This window comes from Oryzias latipes, chromosome 19 (assembly GCF_002234675.1).
Source record: "Oryzias latipes chromosome 19, ASM223467v1".
Lineage (NCBI taxonomy): Eukaryota > Metazoa > Chordata > Actinopteri > Beloniformes > Adrianichthyidae > Oryzias > Oryzias latipes.
In genome coordinates, this window is record NC_019877.2 from 55,958 (window position 1) to 69,382 (window position 13,425).

Genomic DNA, 13,425 nt, shown 5'->3' on the forward strand with positions numbered 1-13,425 from the left:
ACTGACCCCGCCCCCCAGCGCCTCAATCATAACAAGAATAATACTTTTGATTTGTTAGGCGCCTTTCTAGGAACCCAAGGTCGCCTACCATAAAGTGAAAATAAAAGCAATAAAATAAACTTTTAAGAATAAGTTATGGGGGAAATAGGCAAGTTAGAAAAGATGAGTTTTTAGTTTCCTGGTGAATTGTGAGAAAGAGCCGATGCTTCTGAGGTCAGGGGGTAGATAGTTCCAGAGCAGCTGAAAGCTTCCCCCCCCATAGTGACAAGGCAGTGGGGACATCCAGATGAAGGGAGGAGGAGGATCTGAGGGTACGGGTGGGTGTGGCCACATGATCAAGATCTGATAGATATGATGGAGGAAGGTTGTGGATGGAAGTCAGGAGGAGTATTTTGTCTGTAATTGGCTGAGTGATCTATAGCTATTAGAGCTGCTGCAGACCAGGTGTGATGTGTTTCAGGGATAATTCTGGCAGCTGAGTTCTGAACATGTTGTAGTTTTTTGTGGTAAACCAAGAAGAAGCGAGTTAAAGCTGTAATCCAGGCAGGAAGTGACCAGACTGTGAACCAGGACGGCTGTGGAATGAGGACTGAGGGAGGGGCGAAGACCACGGATGCTGTGAAGGTGGAAACAGGCAGACCGGGTGATGCTGTTGATGAGTGAAGTGAAGGAGAGGCGACACCCAGACTCTTGACCTGAGGGGAGGGGGCAATGGAGGAGGTTTCAAAGGGAATGGAGAAGTTCTGGATGCTGTTTATAATGGATTTAGTGCCGATCAGAAGTTCGGTTTTATCATTGTTTAGTTTTAGGAAATTAACAGTAAACCAAGACTTTATTTTAAGAAGGCAGTCAGTGGGGGAAGTGGGAGGTAGAGAGGAATTTGGCCTGGTGGAGATGTAGAGCTGAGTGTCGTCTGCATAACAACAGAAGTGAATCTTGTATTTACGGAGGATCTGAGCAAGAGGGAGTAGGTAAATGATAAATAGCAGGGGTCCTAGGACAGAGCCCTGGGGCACACCTGTAATGATAGGAACTGTGTGGGAAGTGAATGTTTTTAATTGAATAAATTAGATGGGACCAGAGAGGTAAGAGTGGAACCAGTTGAGAGGCATGTTGAACAACCCAATCAGAGCTGAAGGCCTCTAGTGGTGGACAGATGTTGCTGCTACTGCAGGGGTTTATGTCGTTTTAGACACAGGAGGAGTACATTTGTATGAACCACTTTTCTGCTTGAGGGTAAACTTTATTATTTAATATGTGTGTGCATTTGTTTTGCAACTTTCAGCAACAGACATAAGAAAATTCAAGAACAATGAAACATTTACTTTCATTTAAAGATGGAAAAGCTAATTAAGCTATTTAAACGTTAGCATGCTAGGCTAATGATTAGCTAGCAATACCTGAATATTTTACTAAAGCTGGAACAAAAAACCCAACACTAGAACCCGTTAGGTTAGCTTTAGAGGAACGCTCTGAGCATGTGCGCACCAGGTCACATGACCACGTCTCTCCACCAAATGACAGTTATTTTAAAGTTTATTTATGGTCCTTTAACAAACATCTCTCGATTTCAGAATACAGCTAACCTTTTCTTTATGAAACTAAAGAAAAGGTTTTTATTGATTTATTCTGTACATACATTGAAACGCAAACATTTTTAGATGACAACGGTGATGTCACTTCCTGTTCTGTGAACAGAAGGTTCATCACGTCCATCATTGGTTCAGACATGTTGCTGAAAGTTCACGTTTGTTTGTTGTTTACATGACGACGTCAGGATTTTAAGAGAAAGTTCATTTCATTCCAACCAGAAAACGTTTTTTCTTTGTGTTTAATTGACCTGCGTCTAGAAATAAAGGGAGGGTTTAAAGTCATGAGCTGTAGACCCCACAGCCAACCTGATGTTTTCGTCTCCTCCAGCATTCCTGGCTCTGTAAAAACACGTTGAGATACAAGCAGAAGGTTTTCCAACTCAGAGCCAAGAACACGACCGACGGGGCCAAACCAGGGCAAGACTCGGCTGATGGTCGGGAATCGGGGCCGCGCCCTCCTCAGCGGCCCGCTACACCCCGACGACCAACTCCATGAAAAACAGATGCTGCCGTGACAGAACAGCCCCCCCCTATGTGAAAAGCAGAATGGCTGATGGGAGGGGCGGCGTGTTTGAGGTGAAGACAGCGCAGCCTCCACCTGCCGCACACATGCTGTGGCTTCCCGCCAACATTCACAGGACACGCCTGAAAAGGCAACAGCTCATCCGTTTATTCCCGTATGTACAAACGCAAAAATGTGAAAAAGAGTCTCTGGACGGTTCCACAGAGTCCGAGCACAGGAAGCTCCTCTCTGGACCTGACCTGGTCTGAGGAAAAGCCGAAGAACCTGAAGCTGCTCCTCCTCCTCACTGCTTGGCTTTCTTCAGGATGGTCCCCACCGCAGAGATGACGGTGGTCTTGGTGCCGCTGGCTGTGGTCGTCACGGAAACCACGGCGGGCAGGGTCCCAGAGGTGGTGATCAGGGTGGGCTGGGCCAAGGTGACGGGGATGGCGGAGTCCCATTTGCTCTTCCTCTTCTGGGCGTCTGGAGGAGAAGAAACAGAGCAGTTCATCGTCACACGTTCCAGCTGCTCTGTCAGCAGAGGCCTGAAGATTCTATTCTGAATCCATTTTAGTTTCTAATGACAGTAAAAGAAGGAAACAGGTACTGAGTTAAAACGGTCAAAACATTAAACTGCAGCAGGAATGACTGATGAAGGAGTTCCAGCAGGTCATGCCGGGAGAGAATCGGCTGGTTTTTCAAAATAAAAGGCCACATGTGACTTCCTGTGGCGTTTTTTCTGAATATCTGAAGTGCAGAAGTGCCCAGCGGAGGTTCAGGAGAGCCTTTGTGGGATTAAGAACTAGTGGGGATCAGGACTGATCCAGTTCTTGGCGTCAGATCTATTTACAGCAGAACCTGAAACACTCCTTCCTCTGTTCGTCAGTGTTCGTCCAATCAGAGACGAGTGTGCTGCTTCTGTCCGTCTCACGGAGTGACCTGCTTTCTGGACCAAGCAGGAGAGCCCGGTTCCTCCTGAGGAGGAGGATCTGTGTTCTCCTGCTGTTCAGGAGTTCTGCTCCTTTCCAAAGCTTCTGATGCTTTTGTGTTGCGTGTGCCCCGGCAGCAGCCGGCTCACCTGTGGCGGTGCTGCCGCTGCTGCCGCTGCTGGTGGTGGAGGCTGCTGTGCTGGACGGGTTGGTTCCCTTCTTGGTTCCTGTGACGAACTCGATCTGCAGAACAAACCACAGCAGACTGAGATTAGAGACACAAACGCAGGAGCCCGTCATGGAAATGTGCCTCAGAGGTTTGTAAAACCACAGCAGACGGTTCTCAACTAAACACAGCTGAGAAGGAAGCAGGAGCTTCAGTTTCTCCTGGCGTTGTCTGGGCCGGGTTCTGGCCGGTAAAGGTGGTTCTGGTGCAGAACGCTGACAGGGATGAGCTGCAGCCGGTGCAGACTTGCCCCTGGCAGGCAGCAGGAATCCAGCCTCACCTTGGTGCGCTCCTTCTTGGCTTTCTCCAGCTTGTCCATCTCCACCTTCTGGGCTTTGGCTGCAGAAGCAGGAGGAGGATGAGCCGTTTTCAGGAGGAAGGCGTGAAGGAAAGAGAAGCCGACTCACCCAGAGCTTCGTAGTAGGAGTCCTCTGACCAGCCGTGGGGGTCAAACACGTCTTTGGGGTAGTTCATGCCCAGCTCGTCTATAGCACAGAACTGGATCAGCTTCTCGTAGATGCTGGAAGAAAACAGCAGGAGGGTTTACTGAGTTTGCAACCGCACACCGCCGCCCCATCTGCACAGGAGGTCATGACCCCCAGCAGGACCGAGTCCTCGTCTCTGGTCTGCAGTCTGGTTTGTTTGTCAGAAACAGAGAGGCCACAAGTTCCCAGAATTCCTCTGCGGTCCTGGAACCACAGTGCGAGTTCCTTTACCGTCCCACTGACACTGAGGGACAGGACTGTTATTCCTGGGTGAAGGTGTCTGATGTTCGGGTCATGTGACTGGTGTCAGGTGTGGCCTCTGTCCCTCATAGGAGTTTACTAAGAACGTTTGTGGCTTTAAAGCGGCGTCACAGACCGCCGTGGGACCACAGCTCCTCCTGAAGCCTCCTTCCCTTCTGGAACGCCGTCCCATCTGACAGACGGTTTCCTGAACACTTTTCGCTCCGTCTCTCTGTCAGCTGGGTGCAAACAGGAAGTATCTGTGGAGGTGGGGGCTCCTCGGCTGCATACCTGGGGTTTCTGAACTCCTTCTTCTTCTGGATGTGGCTGTTGGTGTCAAAGTCTCCATGGAGCTTCCTCTCATACAGTTTGTGGATCTTCTCCTGCAACAGAAACAAAGAGGGCTGAAGGAAACCGTAGCTCCGCCCCCTCTGCCGCCACACAAAGGCTGCTTTCTGCAGCAGGCAGAGGGGGGGTCTGACCATCCCCTCCACTAAACCACAGACTCCTCCATCATGGACAACATGACAGCTGTTCCAGTCTGTTATCATTTTCTGAGCTGCTGCTTCTGTTGCCATGGCGACTCCCTCAGTGAACAATGACCCCTCGATTTATTTACACGTTTGTCCAACTTTCATTCAGACCACGTTTAAAGATCAGACCAACCCTCTGCCCCCCCACCAGCAGTGGTCCAGTGTTTTGGCTGGAGGGGGGGGGTCACAGGGTCCTCTGGTTCTCCTGACCCGCTCTGAGGCGGACCTCCAGGAGAATCCGGAGAGGTTTCTGCCTCAGGACTTCTGGAAGATCCAGACGGTGTGGTTCTGCTCAACAGAACCAATCTTCCAGGTCCCGAAGCAGCTAAGAAAGCCCAGACTATGACACCACCACCACCGTGTTGGGACTCTTTCATAGTGAAGCTGCTTTCTGCGTTTGTTTCCACTAATAAAGTTTTTTTTGATATTTGGCACACGTTTGGAATGACACCCCCCCCCCTCCCCCTCTCTCGCTGCTTTGGAGGTAAAACGGATCAAAGCGGGTCATGAAAACAACAGCCCGAGGGTGGGGGTTTCAGGGGCGTCCAGGTGAATCATGGCTTGTTCATCTGACAGCGGCGGGAGTGTCGGGCCGCAGGGCGCCGCTGGTGAGCGGTGTGTCCTGACCTGCCTCAGACCTCAAAGGAGTGAAAGGTACCGAATGTACCGCCGAGGGAGGAGGAGGAGGAGGGGGAGGAGGAAGGTGGAGCTCTGCTGTGATTAAGGCAGATCTCTGCTGACACCAGAAGCTTCTGTGACCTGAGGAAACCTCTCATTTAGGCCACAAACGGGTTATTCTGAGAACGCCACGTCCTCAACCCTTCTGTGGTCTGATCGAGTCCTCAGAGCAGACGTTCTGCAGGGTTCTGAAAGACTCTCAAAGACACGTTCTTCCTCATCAATCAATCAGAGGCGGGGGTTCAGGTGTGCTCAGGGGGGTAGGGGGTTCTCCAGAGGAACCAGATCACTTCAGTAATCTGGTTCCAGAGGAACTGGATTATGGGATTACCTGCAGAAGGTTTAGACACTTTCACTGATATAGGAGGCGAAGAAACCAGCAACGCAGAGGCTTTAGAGGACTTACCTGCTCCTCACCTGCTCCTCACCTGCTCATGACTCCTGGGGAGTAGGTGAGGAGTAGGTGAGGAGTTCCAACCAATGAAAACCGGCCTCCTGATCTCAGCTGTGGTCACAGAAAGCCGTTTTCTTTCTCTTTGTGATCTGCAGTGACCTCCTGCTGTGAGATCTGCTGCAGGTCACCTGGGTCAGGGGGGTTCGTGGGTTGGAGAACAGGACTGTAGTTGGACTCCCGCGGTGCGGGCCGTACCTGCAGCTGGCTGGAGCAGCGTCCCGGAGGCTCGGAGGGGATCCTGATCTCGTCAGGTGACATGTTCCTCACCCTCTCTGAGAACAGAGCTGCAGGAACACAAACATCACAGGACAATCAGGGGGTGGAGGGGGCATCTTTAACAGGACAGCATGGTGTAAGGTTGCCCTCCCCAGCTAGGGTGCGACGGTTGAGCGTTGCATGATGAACAGACCCCCCACCCCACCCCGGGAGCCCCCTTTGTCTGCTCCTGCTGCCGTTTCCCTGACTGCGGGCCAGGCATTCCTGGGCGTCACACCCTCAGTCAGAGAGACGGCGCTGCAGCTACAGGAATGCTGCAGACGAGTGGAAACTTGACCAAACATGGGGAGATTCACCCCCTCCCCCCTCCTCCTCCTCCTCCTCCTCCTGCGGTCCCACCTGAACCAAACAGCAGAGGAACATTTCACCTGGAGGCTCAGTTTCAAACCGTCATTCTGTTCCTGAACAGAACCGTTCTGTTGGGGGATTAAAGTGTCTCCCTTTTCACCACATTTGACAGCCCCCCCCCCATGGGACGGCTGTGTTGGTCTGGCAGGATCAGCACAGACTCGTGGTGGAGCAGAGCTCCCAGCTCCTCTGGAGCAGGAGCTGCAACTCTGTGGCCTCCAGGAAAAGCCTGACGGGACAGGCCCGGTGACTCACAGGGGTTCACTTATCTCATTAAACTGTTCACATGCACGCGCATCATGACTGCACCCACCGCACAGGCCTCGCTATGCCAAACCCACCCCAGCAGGCCCACTGAGGAGGAGGGGGGGGATGAAGATCTGCGTGCTTTTCCCCAAATATGTCCGTTTATTTTTACAGCAAGTGCAGCAGGAAGCTGGACCATGAGTAAAAAACAGAGACAAGATTCTATTCACCATCTGAACAACCGTCTGTCCTCCCCACAAGTCACAGTCTGTGCCCTGGGGGGGCTGCTGGGACAGTCGGCCCCTCCAGAGATCAGACAAAGGGCGCTCTCAGACACGCTGGCATTTACTGAGGACGGGGGACGGCCGGGCTGCAGGAGCGGTCAGGTCCAGACTCTGATGCTGCAGAGGCGAGAACGCGGACGACGAGCTCTCATGAGCCCCAGCGTGGTCACAGCTGCCCCTCCCAGACCCACCCATCCTGTGTGATGCTGCACACCTGTGCAGGTGAGCGATGACTCGCTGCTCAGTCAGCTTCACAAGAACATTTTGTTCCATAAAATAGAAATCTCTGAATCAAACACGGCTGACTCATCCGGAAATCTCCACACGCCTCAAAATCTTTTTAATGATGTTCTACCACTAGCATCCAGCAGGGGGCGCCCTTCAGATTAGGACACTATTCTGTGTTCAACAAGGAGAACACGCCTCCTTAGATGATCCAGAACGGAGCTCATGACCCTAAACTCAATATTTACAGGATTAAGCTCATGTCCTCTAAAGATGACTCATATTTGTAATTATTCAACCAGCGGATCTTATGGAACCTTGTTCCAGTCCAAGACTGAGGAGTTTGGAGATCAGTTCTCGCTGAGGCTGAGGAAACCTGTTTAAGCCGAGAACGTTTTACTCAGAACCATCTCTACCATGAAGGAAAGCGCAGGGACAGACAGACACCAAATCCCATGTCATCATCCTACCACTGCCGTGCTTCCCATTTGAGGATTCGTTTCTGTTTTAACCGCGTCAACTAAAGCCGACTTCTCCTACAAGTCATTTCCAGATCTGAAAAACCAAAGCCTCCGCGTCCTTCAGCTTCTCTGAACCTCTCACACTCTGACCTTTAGGTGACCTCTAGCTTTGGAAAATCCTCTCTCCACACTGGTGACCTAATTAGAGTTCGTTTAGACAAACTTTAGAACTTTAAGAGGTTAGGAGAGAAAATAACTGTTTCACTCACCAACAAGCTCACCTGGATCCATGTTGTTCTTCTCAGAGATCTGGAATAGAAAGCAAATGAAGAGGAATGGGGGGGACAAACAGAAACATTTAGGTTTCCTCAAAGTCTAAGCAGTTTCCTGAGGCCCCATCAGCTTTCTCTGCCTTTAACCTTTAGGGGGCGCCACAGCAGATCATCTGCCTCATCTTTGGTCTCCCTCCCTTTCCTGGTAGCTCCGCCCTCAGCATCCTTTCACCAACATCATCACTGCTTCCCCCACAATGCACCTCTCCCCCATCCTCCAGCTCTCATCCATGTCCTGAACATCTCCAACCTCCTTCTCTGCTGCTCCTCATCCTCACCGCAGCTCCTCTCTCTGGACCTTCAAAGACCCAAAGCAGCTGCTCCAGATGTTCTCCAGAAACATCCTCAAAGCAAACATCTGTGGTTCTCTTCGTGTTCCTCACAGATGTTCCTCTGACCTCCACTCGTCCCATAACCTCAGCGTCATTCCTCTATTTCTATACCTCTGCACGCCTCCGTTCTCCTAAAAATGGAAGCAGAACTCTTCTCCTCCGTTCCTTTGACATCCTCTCCCTCCACAGGTTTGTTAGCAGGACCAACTGCCTTTCCACTCTTCATCCTCTTCTTCTTCCTCCCCAACCCTCCCTAACATCCTCCTCTTCTCCTCCAACATGTCCCTCATTCATCAGTCCTCCTTCCATGTCTCCATCAGTCATTTCCATCCCTAACCTGCTGCTCTAAGCTCATCTGTTTCCCCGTTTGCACCGGTGCTGATCCGTGTTCCTGTGGACCAGAACCATCCGGTGTGAAAGTTCTGTGTGTGAATCAGCATTTACCCAGATGAGGGACAGCCACATGAAAGCATGGGATTGTGCCCCCTAGTGGTGGAAGTTCTCCCCTTCAAGTCAGGGTTATGCGGTTCATGGATTTAACAGATTCATTTGTTGTTTTAGACGTGTATTTTTGGGGAAATTGAGACTTTTTCACCTGGAGGCCGAATCAGGAATAAAGAGCTTTTTCTGTCCATCTGCTCCCCTTCAGTAAAGCTGTCCTTGTTTTCTCAGCAGCTTTGAATCTTTACAGCAGCTTCAGACCACAGTGACGGACTGAAAGCCCTCTTCTCGTGGTGGGGGGGGGGCTTTCAGAGATTTATTTTTGGCCATATCTCTCAGCTCTACTTGAAATCCCTGCAGTGAAGCCTCAGGCTGGACTTTCAAAGGAGGAACAGTAAATCTCTGCAGCTCGGCTGGAGTCGTGTACCGACTGAGAAATGCTGCCCGCTCTGCCAACTCTCTGCAGATGAAGGAACCGCATTTCCAGCACAGAAGGAGCCGATGTTCTCTGGAATCCTTCTGTAACCTGGCAACCAAGACGGAGGACCAAAAAACAGCAAACAGATGACCGACAAACCACATACATACCAGAAACAGCAGAGTAGATTCTGAATAACAGCTCAGAGATTCACTCCTGACAGGTAAAAAAGGATCAACGCTAACAAATTCCCTTCAAACATTAACATGTTTATAAGGTCCCTTCAGTTATGAACATCAGGAATCAAACCTATTCCCAAGCAGCACACATTCCTGACTACAATTGACCTTTGACACCTGATGTTAGTGGATCTGGACATGTGAAACCTTGACAGCACATCTTTGTCAAACCCACAGACACTCCACGTCCACAGCCAGCAGCAAATCTGATGCTTTTGGAGTCAGCATGAAGACTGTGGCTCTTCCTCCTGTCATACCCCCACCCCCCCCCCAGCCGACCCAGACCCAACCCGCCATCAACCCTTCATGACCACAGAAACCTCACTCCCGTGTTACGTGGAGGAAAAAGCAGAGCTGGATTTAAAACAAGCAGAGAAAAGCTGATAAGCGGAGGATGAGGATCCGGCAGGCGGACGGGGATCCGACTGGTTCAGGGCGGTTAGTCCAAACAGAAGACAGATGATGAAGATGGAAACAACAAAACATAAAAATAAAGGGAGAGAGGGACAAAAAATGAGGAGAAGTTCAATGTGGAGTGACTTGGATTTGTTTAGGTCCCTCTTTGGGTTATTTATCTGTCAACTTAACTTCAATTATATTTGGAAAGTCTTTGAGTGCCAGAAAAAACCACTGCACCATAAACCTGTTTGATTATGAGGATGTTTTTAATCGCTTAAATCTATAAATCCTTCAACCAATCATAGTTTTCCTGTGTCTCGTTCTTTTTTCTAGTATCTTCCTCCATGTTTTGCTGCCTAACTTCTACAATGTTTCAGCTATTTTATCCATTCAACTATTCAAATGTTCAGCATCTTCAGCTTTTTCCAGCTGTGACTTTTGGTCCTTCAAATCCTTGAACTTTTCCAGATATTCCAGGATTTCTGCCTCCATTGAAACACATGGGGAATCCTTGGTGCAGACGCTCGCTGGTTCGATACCCGGCTCTGGCATTTTACACAAACATATCTATTTTTCTCTTACTTTATTTATTTGTTCTCATTTTATTTAAGGTCAATTTTGAACATTTCTTTCTTTTGTTGCCAATCATTAGCCTTTAAGTTTCATTTTCATTCAGCAACACGGCATCTACCTGCATTTTCTTCTGGAAATGCTTTTGGTTAAACATCTCTATCTTTGATTATATCTGCTGTTATTTACCAACAGAAAACCAGAACCGGACTTGATCTGTATAAGGATCTGTGTGGATGCAAACGGCTCCGAGAAGAGACGATGCAAACAAACTTCACTGCAACAACCATGAGAAGTAAACTCCACTGAACCCAAACGCCATCGCTCCATCAGCGAGGAAAACCAGCGTTTCTGTCAGTCAACAGATGGACGTCTCATTACAGACAAGTGTTAAACGTCATTGCTCCTGTAACCTTTGATAAACAGTCAGACACGCTCCGCCTGCTGTCGTCTCGCTTCCCCGCGTAGAAAAACAGACAGACGACCTTCATGCGTCAGCAGAGGATCAGATTAGCAGAAAGCTGAGGCTTAAGGCTGCTGCTGCCGGTGAGGACCGAGCCTCAACGCCGCAGGCTGGCGGGCGTCACACCTGTGTGCGTGCGCAGGTACGCGCCGGTGTGGACTTCAGCTCAAAGCGCCGCACACTTTAGCAGACTGCTCCTTCACACACAGAGCTGTCAGGTGTGTTAGTCAGGTCCCAGCACCACACAGGTGAGCAGCAGCGGCATCCATCCCACAGCAGGTGGGGGTTCAAATACCTCAAAATCATCGGGGTCCCTCCCCTCGTCTGATCCGTCCATTTCCTACAAAACAAAAACATAGAAGGTTAACACTGTGGCACAGCAGCGGGGAGGGAGGAGCCATCTTCATCCTCCGCTGCCAAACACCTGAGTCTGCTGCTGAAACTCTGAAGGCCACATGGCTCTGCCCTGACACAACGCTTCACCGTCTCCTCATAGGAAACTGCTCGGAATAAAACCCCACCGTTTCAAACGACCTGTTCCACAGGCCCAAACTTTGACCAAAAGGAAAGAGGCCTGGAAACATATGAAGCTGCTGACGGCAGAAAACGAGCATCCAGCCAAACCTGAAAGCAGCACAAAGCTCCGAGGTTCATCCAGTCCTGAACATTTATCCATAAGGATATTCAGCACAACAGGAAAGGAAATGTGTGGCATCAAAACCCCGTTTTCCTTTGAAACCTCCACACAGAAAGCAGGTTTGATGCGTTCCAGTTGGTGCTTCTTCTGTGAGACGTCAACAAACCATGACGCAGACTAAAGACTCTTCTGCATCCAAGGCTGCTTTTTTACCAGAGTCCGGGTTAACATTGACGTTCAGGCAGAAATGAAAACAGGTCCGTCAGGCAGGAGCTTTCAGGACCAACATGTTCCGAACAGTAACGGTTGATTCATTCTGGATCGTTAAAATAAACAGATTATTTTTATCCTAGAATGTGATTAAGTTTTATTTTTGCTCCTTTCCTTTAGATTTGATTGTTTTTGATCCAGAACTCCTCTAAAATAACTTAACAAAAGTATGTGATGAAAAAATAACCAAATAAACTCTTGAGACTACAAAGAAAAATAAAAAGAAAGTGAAATTTTATGAACGCAGTCGGTCACCGCTGATATAAAACATCTATATGATATTTATTGAAACTATGACAGAACTATGACTATCAGGCTGTTTTTAAGAGTTTCTGCTGCTTCCTTTGTTCCCATCAGAGTCACAGACACAAAAAACTTGAACCAGAACTAAAATGTTTCGACAAACAGACAGAAAGTCCAGACAGCAGTTCTCAGCTGCTTCACTCTCTGCCTCCAGCAGGGCAAAGGGCCTCACAGCTGTGTCCACATCTACATTCAAACAGGCAGAATTAGGTCAAATACTGACCGAGTTGCTTTCCTTGATGCCTTCATCTTCAGACTCTCTGTTTCCGGGATCTTCGGTTCGGTTCAGGTCCTCCTCCCCATAACCGTATAAAACGAGGCTTCCTCCTCCATGGACCTCTGAGCGGACAGAACCACAAGATTCCCAGACAGGAAGAAGAAAACGGGTCAGAATCAGCAACGACACCGAGTGAATTACGTCACACCGAAAACGGAGCTAAATGTGGATCCGCGTTAACTACAGTAAATTAGTAAATATTATACAGTTCGATTCGATAAATTTATGTTGAACTCTGTTAAGTTTACCTTTATGTAAATAAATACTTGTTAAATTGTGCCGGGTGTCTAACTATATGTTATTATTGACATTTAGAAACAGGCAAAATTAAAATAACAAAAGAGTATTTTTACCAAAGATAATGAAGGAGGTCGGTTATATTAAGCTAGCTACAGCTAACGTTAGCTTTAGCATGACGTTCCTGGTCCGGTTTAAAAGGCGAGCTATAGTCGCCCAAAGCGAAAGACAGTTCTGACATACCCGACTCCTCTGGTTCTGGGTCAGAGTCCGGTTCTGAATCGTCTCCATAATCCGCTAAAGACGAAAGAAGAGCGCTCTTTTTGCCGCTCGCCATCGCCGTCGAACGCGATGCTTGGTCGCGGAATTCAAACGTCACAAACTGCGCATGCGCACATGCCGTTTCTGTGTTGTGATCGGAGTAGTAAACACGAAGCCCAAACACGACGACTCAAAGTTTCCTTTATGTAACTTTTTTTTAAAGAAAACAATTCAGTGTCTATTGGCACGTAATTTTCAAAATAGCTGCGGGAGTCCTGGACCTTTTTCTGGGCCGGACCGACCCAGAGGAAGCGTTAAGATGAGGATTACGGTTAGAGTTTGACCCGCAAAGGGTTCTGAGCGGCTGTTCCTGCAGCTCACCCCCCCCCCCCCCCCCGATAGATCAGAGAACATTATAGGTGAGTGACAGATGATCCACATCTACCTCATTTAAACATTATCCATGCTAGTGGTAATGGTTCAAAAATATAACTTTTATTGAAATATGTTTGTTCTGTATTTATGGAAGTTTTTCTGTTCCTTCAGATTCCGAATTTGGGATTTTCTTTCTGAAATGTTCAAAACATTCTCTAAATCAAAAAAAGAAAGTCTGATGGAACAGAAAAACTTGCATTTGTATTCATTCATGGTTTGGCTGTAAGAAATACCATTTTCTAAATCTTGTTTTCTTTGTTTGAAGGTTCTATTAATGTTTTTTGTGATCGTTTATCATCTTTAAATACAAACCGGAAAAAGGTTCTTGTTAG

General features: G+C 48.6%; 1 protein-coding gene across 3 annotated transcripts; it reads right to left on the minus strand.

Annotated features, from left to right (window-relative positions):
* Positions 1–1,518: 1,518 nt before the first annotated feature.
* Positions 1,519–13,054, minus strand: sap30bp (SAP30 binding protein). 3 transcript variants are annotated; one of them, XR_002289859.2, is made up of 10 exons: positions 12,641–13,054; positions 12,107–12,222; positions 10,969–11,013; positions 7,749–7,788; positions 5,835–5,923; positions 4,266–4,357; positions 3,657–3,769; positions 3,372–3,588; positions 3,173–3,266; positions 1,519–2,577 (listed from the first exon to the last, which is right to left on the minus strand). XR_002289859.2 is itself a non-coding variant. In XM_004086787.4 (10 exons), exons 1-10 carry the CDS (start codon positions 12,732–12,734, stop codon positions 2,399–2,401), a joined length of 921 nt encoding a protein of 306 aa, XP_004086835.1. In that variant the 5' UTR covers positions 12,735–13,054; the 3' UTR covers positions 1,519–2,398. The 3 variants fall into 3 exon arrangements, 2 of the variants coding, with proteins under 2 accessions (XP_004086835.1, XP_020557643.1); XM_004086787.4 differs by having other exon boundaries at positions 3,530–3,588; XM_020701984.2 differs by lacking the exon at positions 10,969–11,013 and having other exon boundaries at positions 3,530–3,588.
* Between the last annotated feature and the right edge of the window lie 371 nt (positions 13,055–13,425).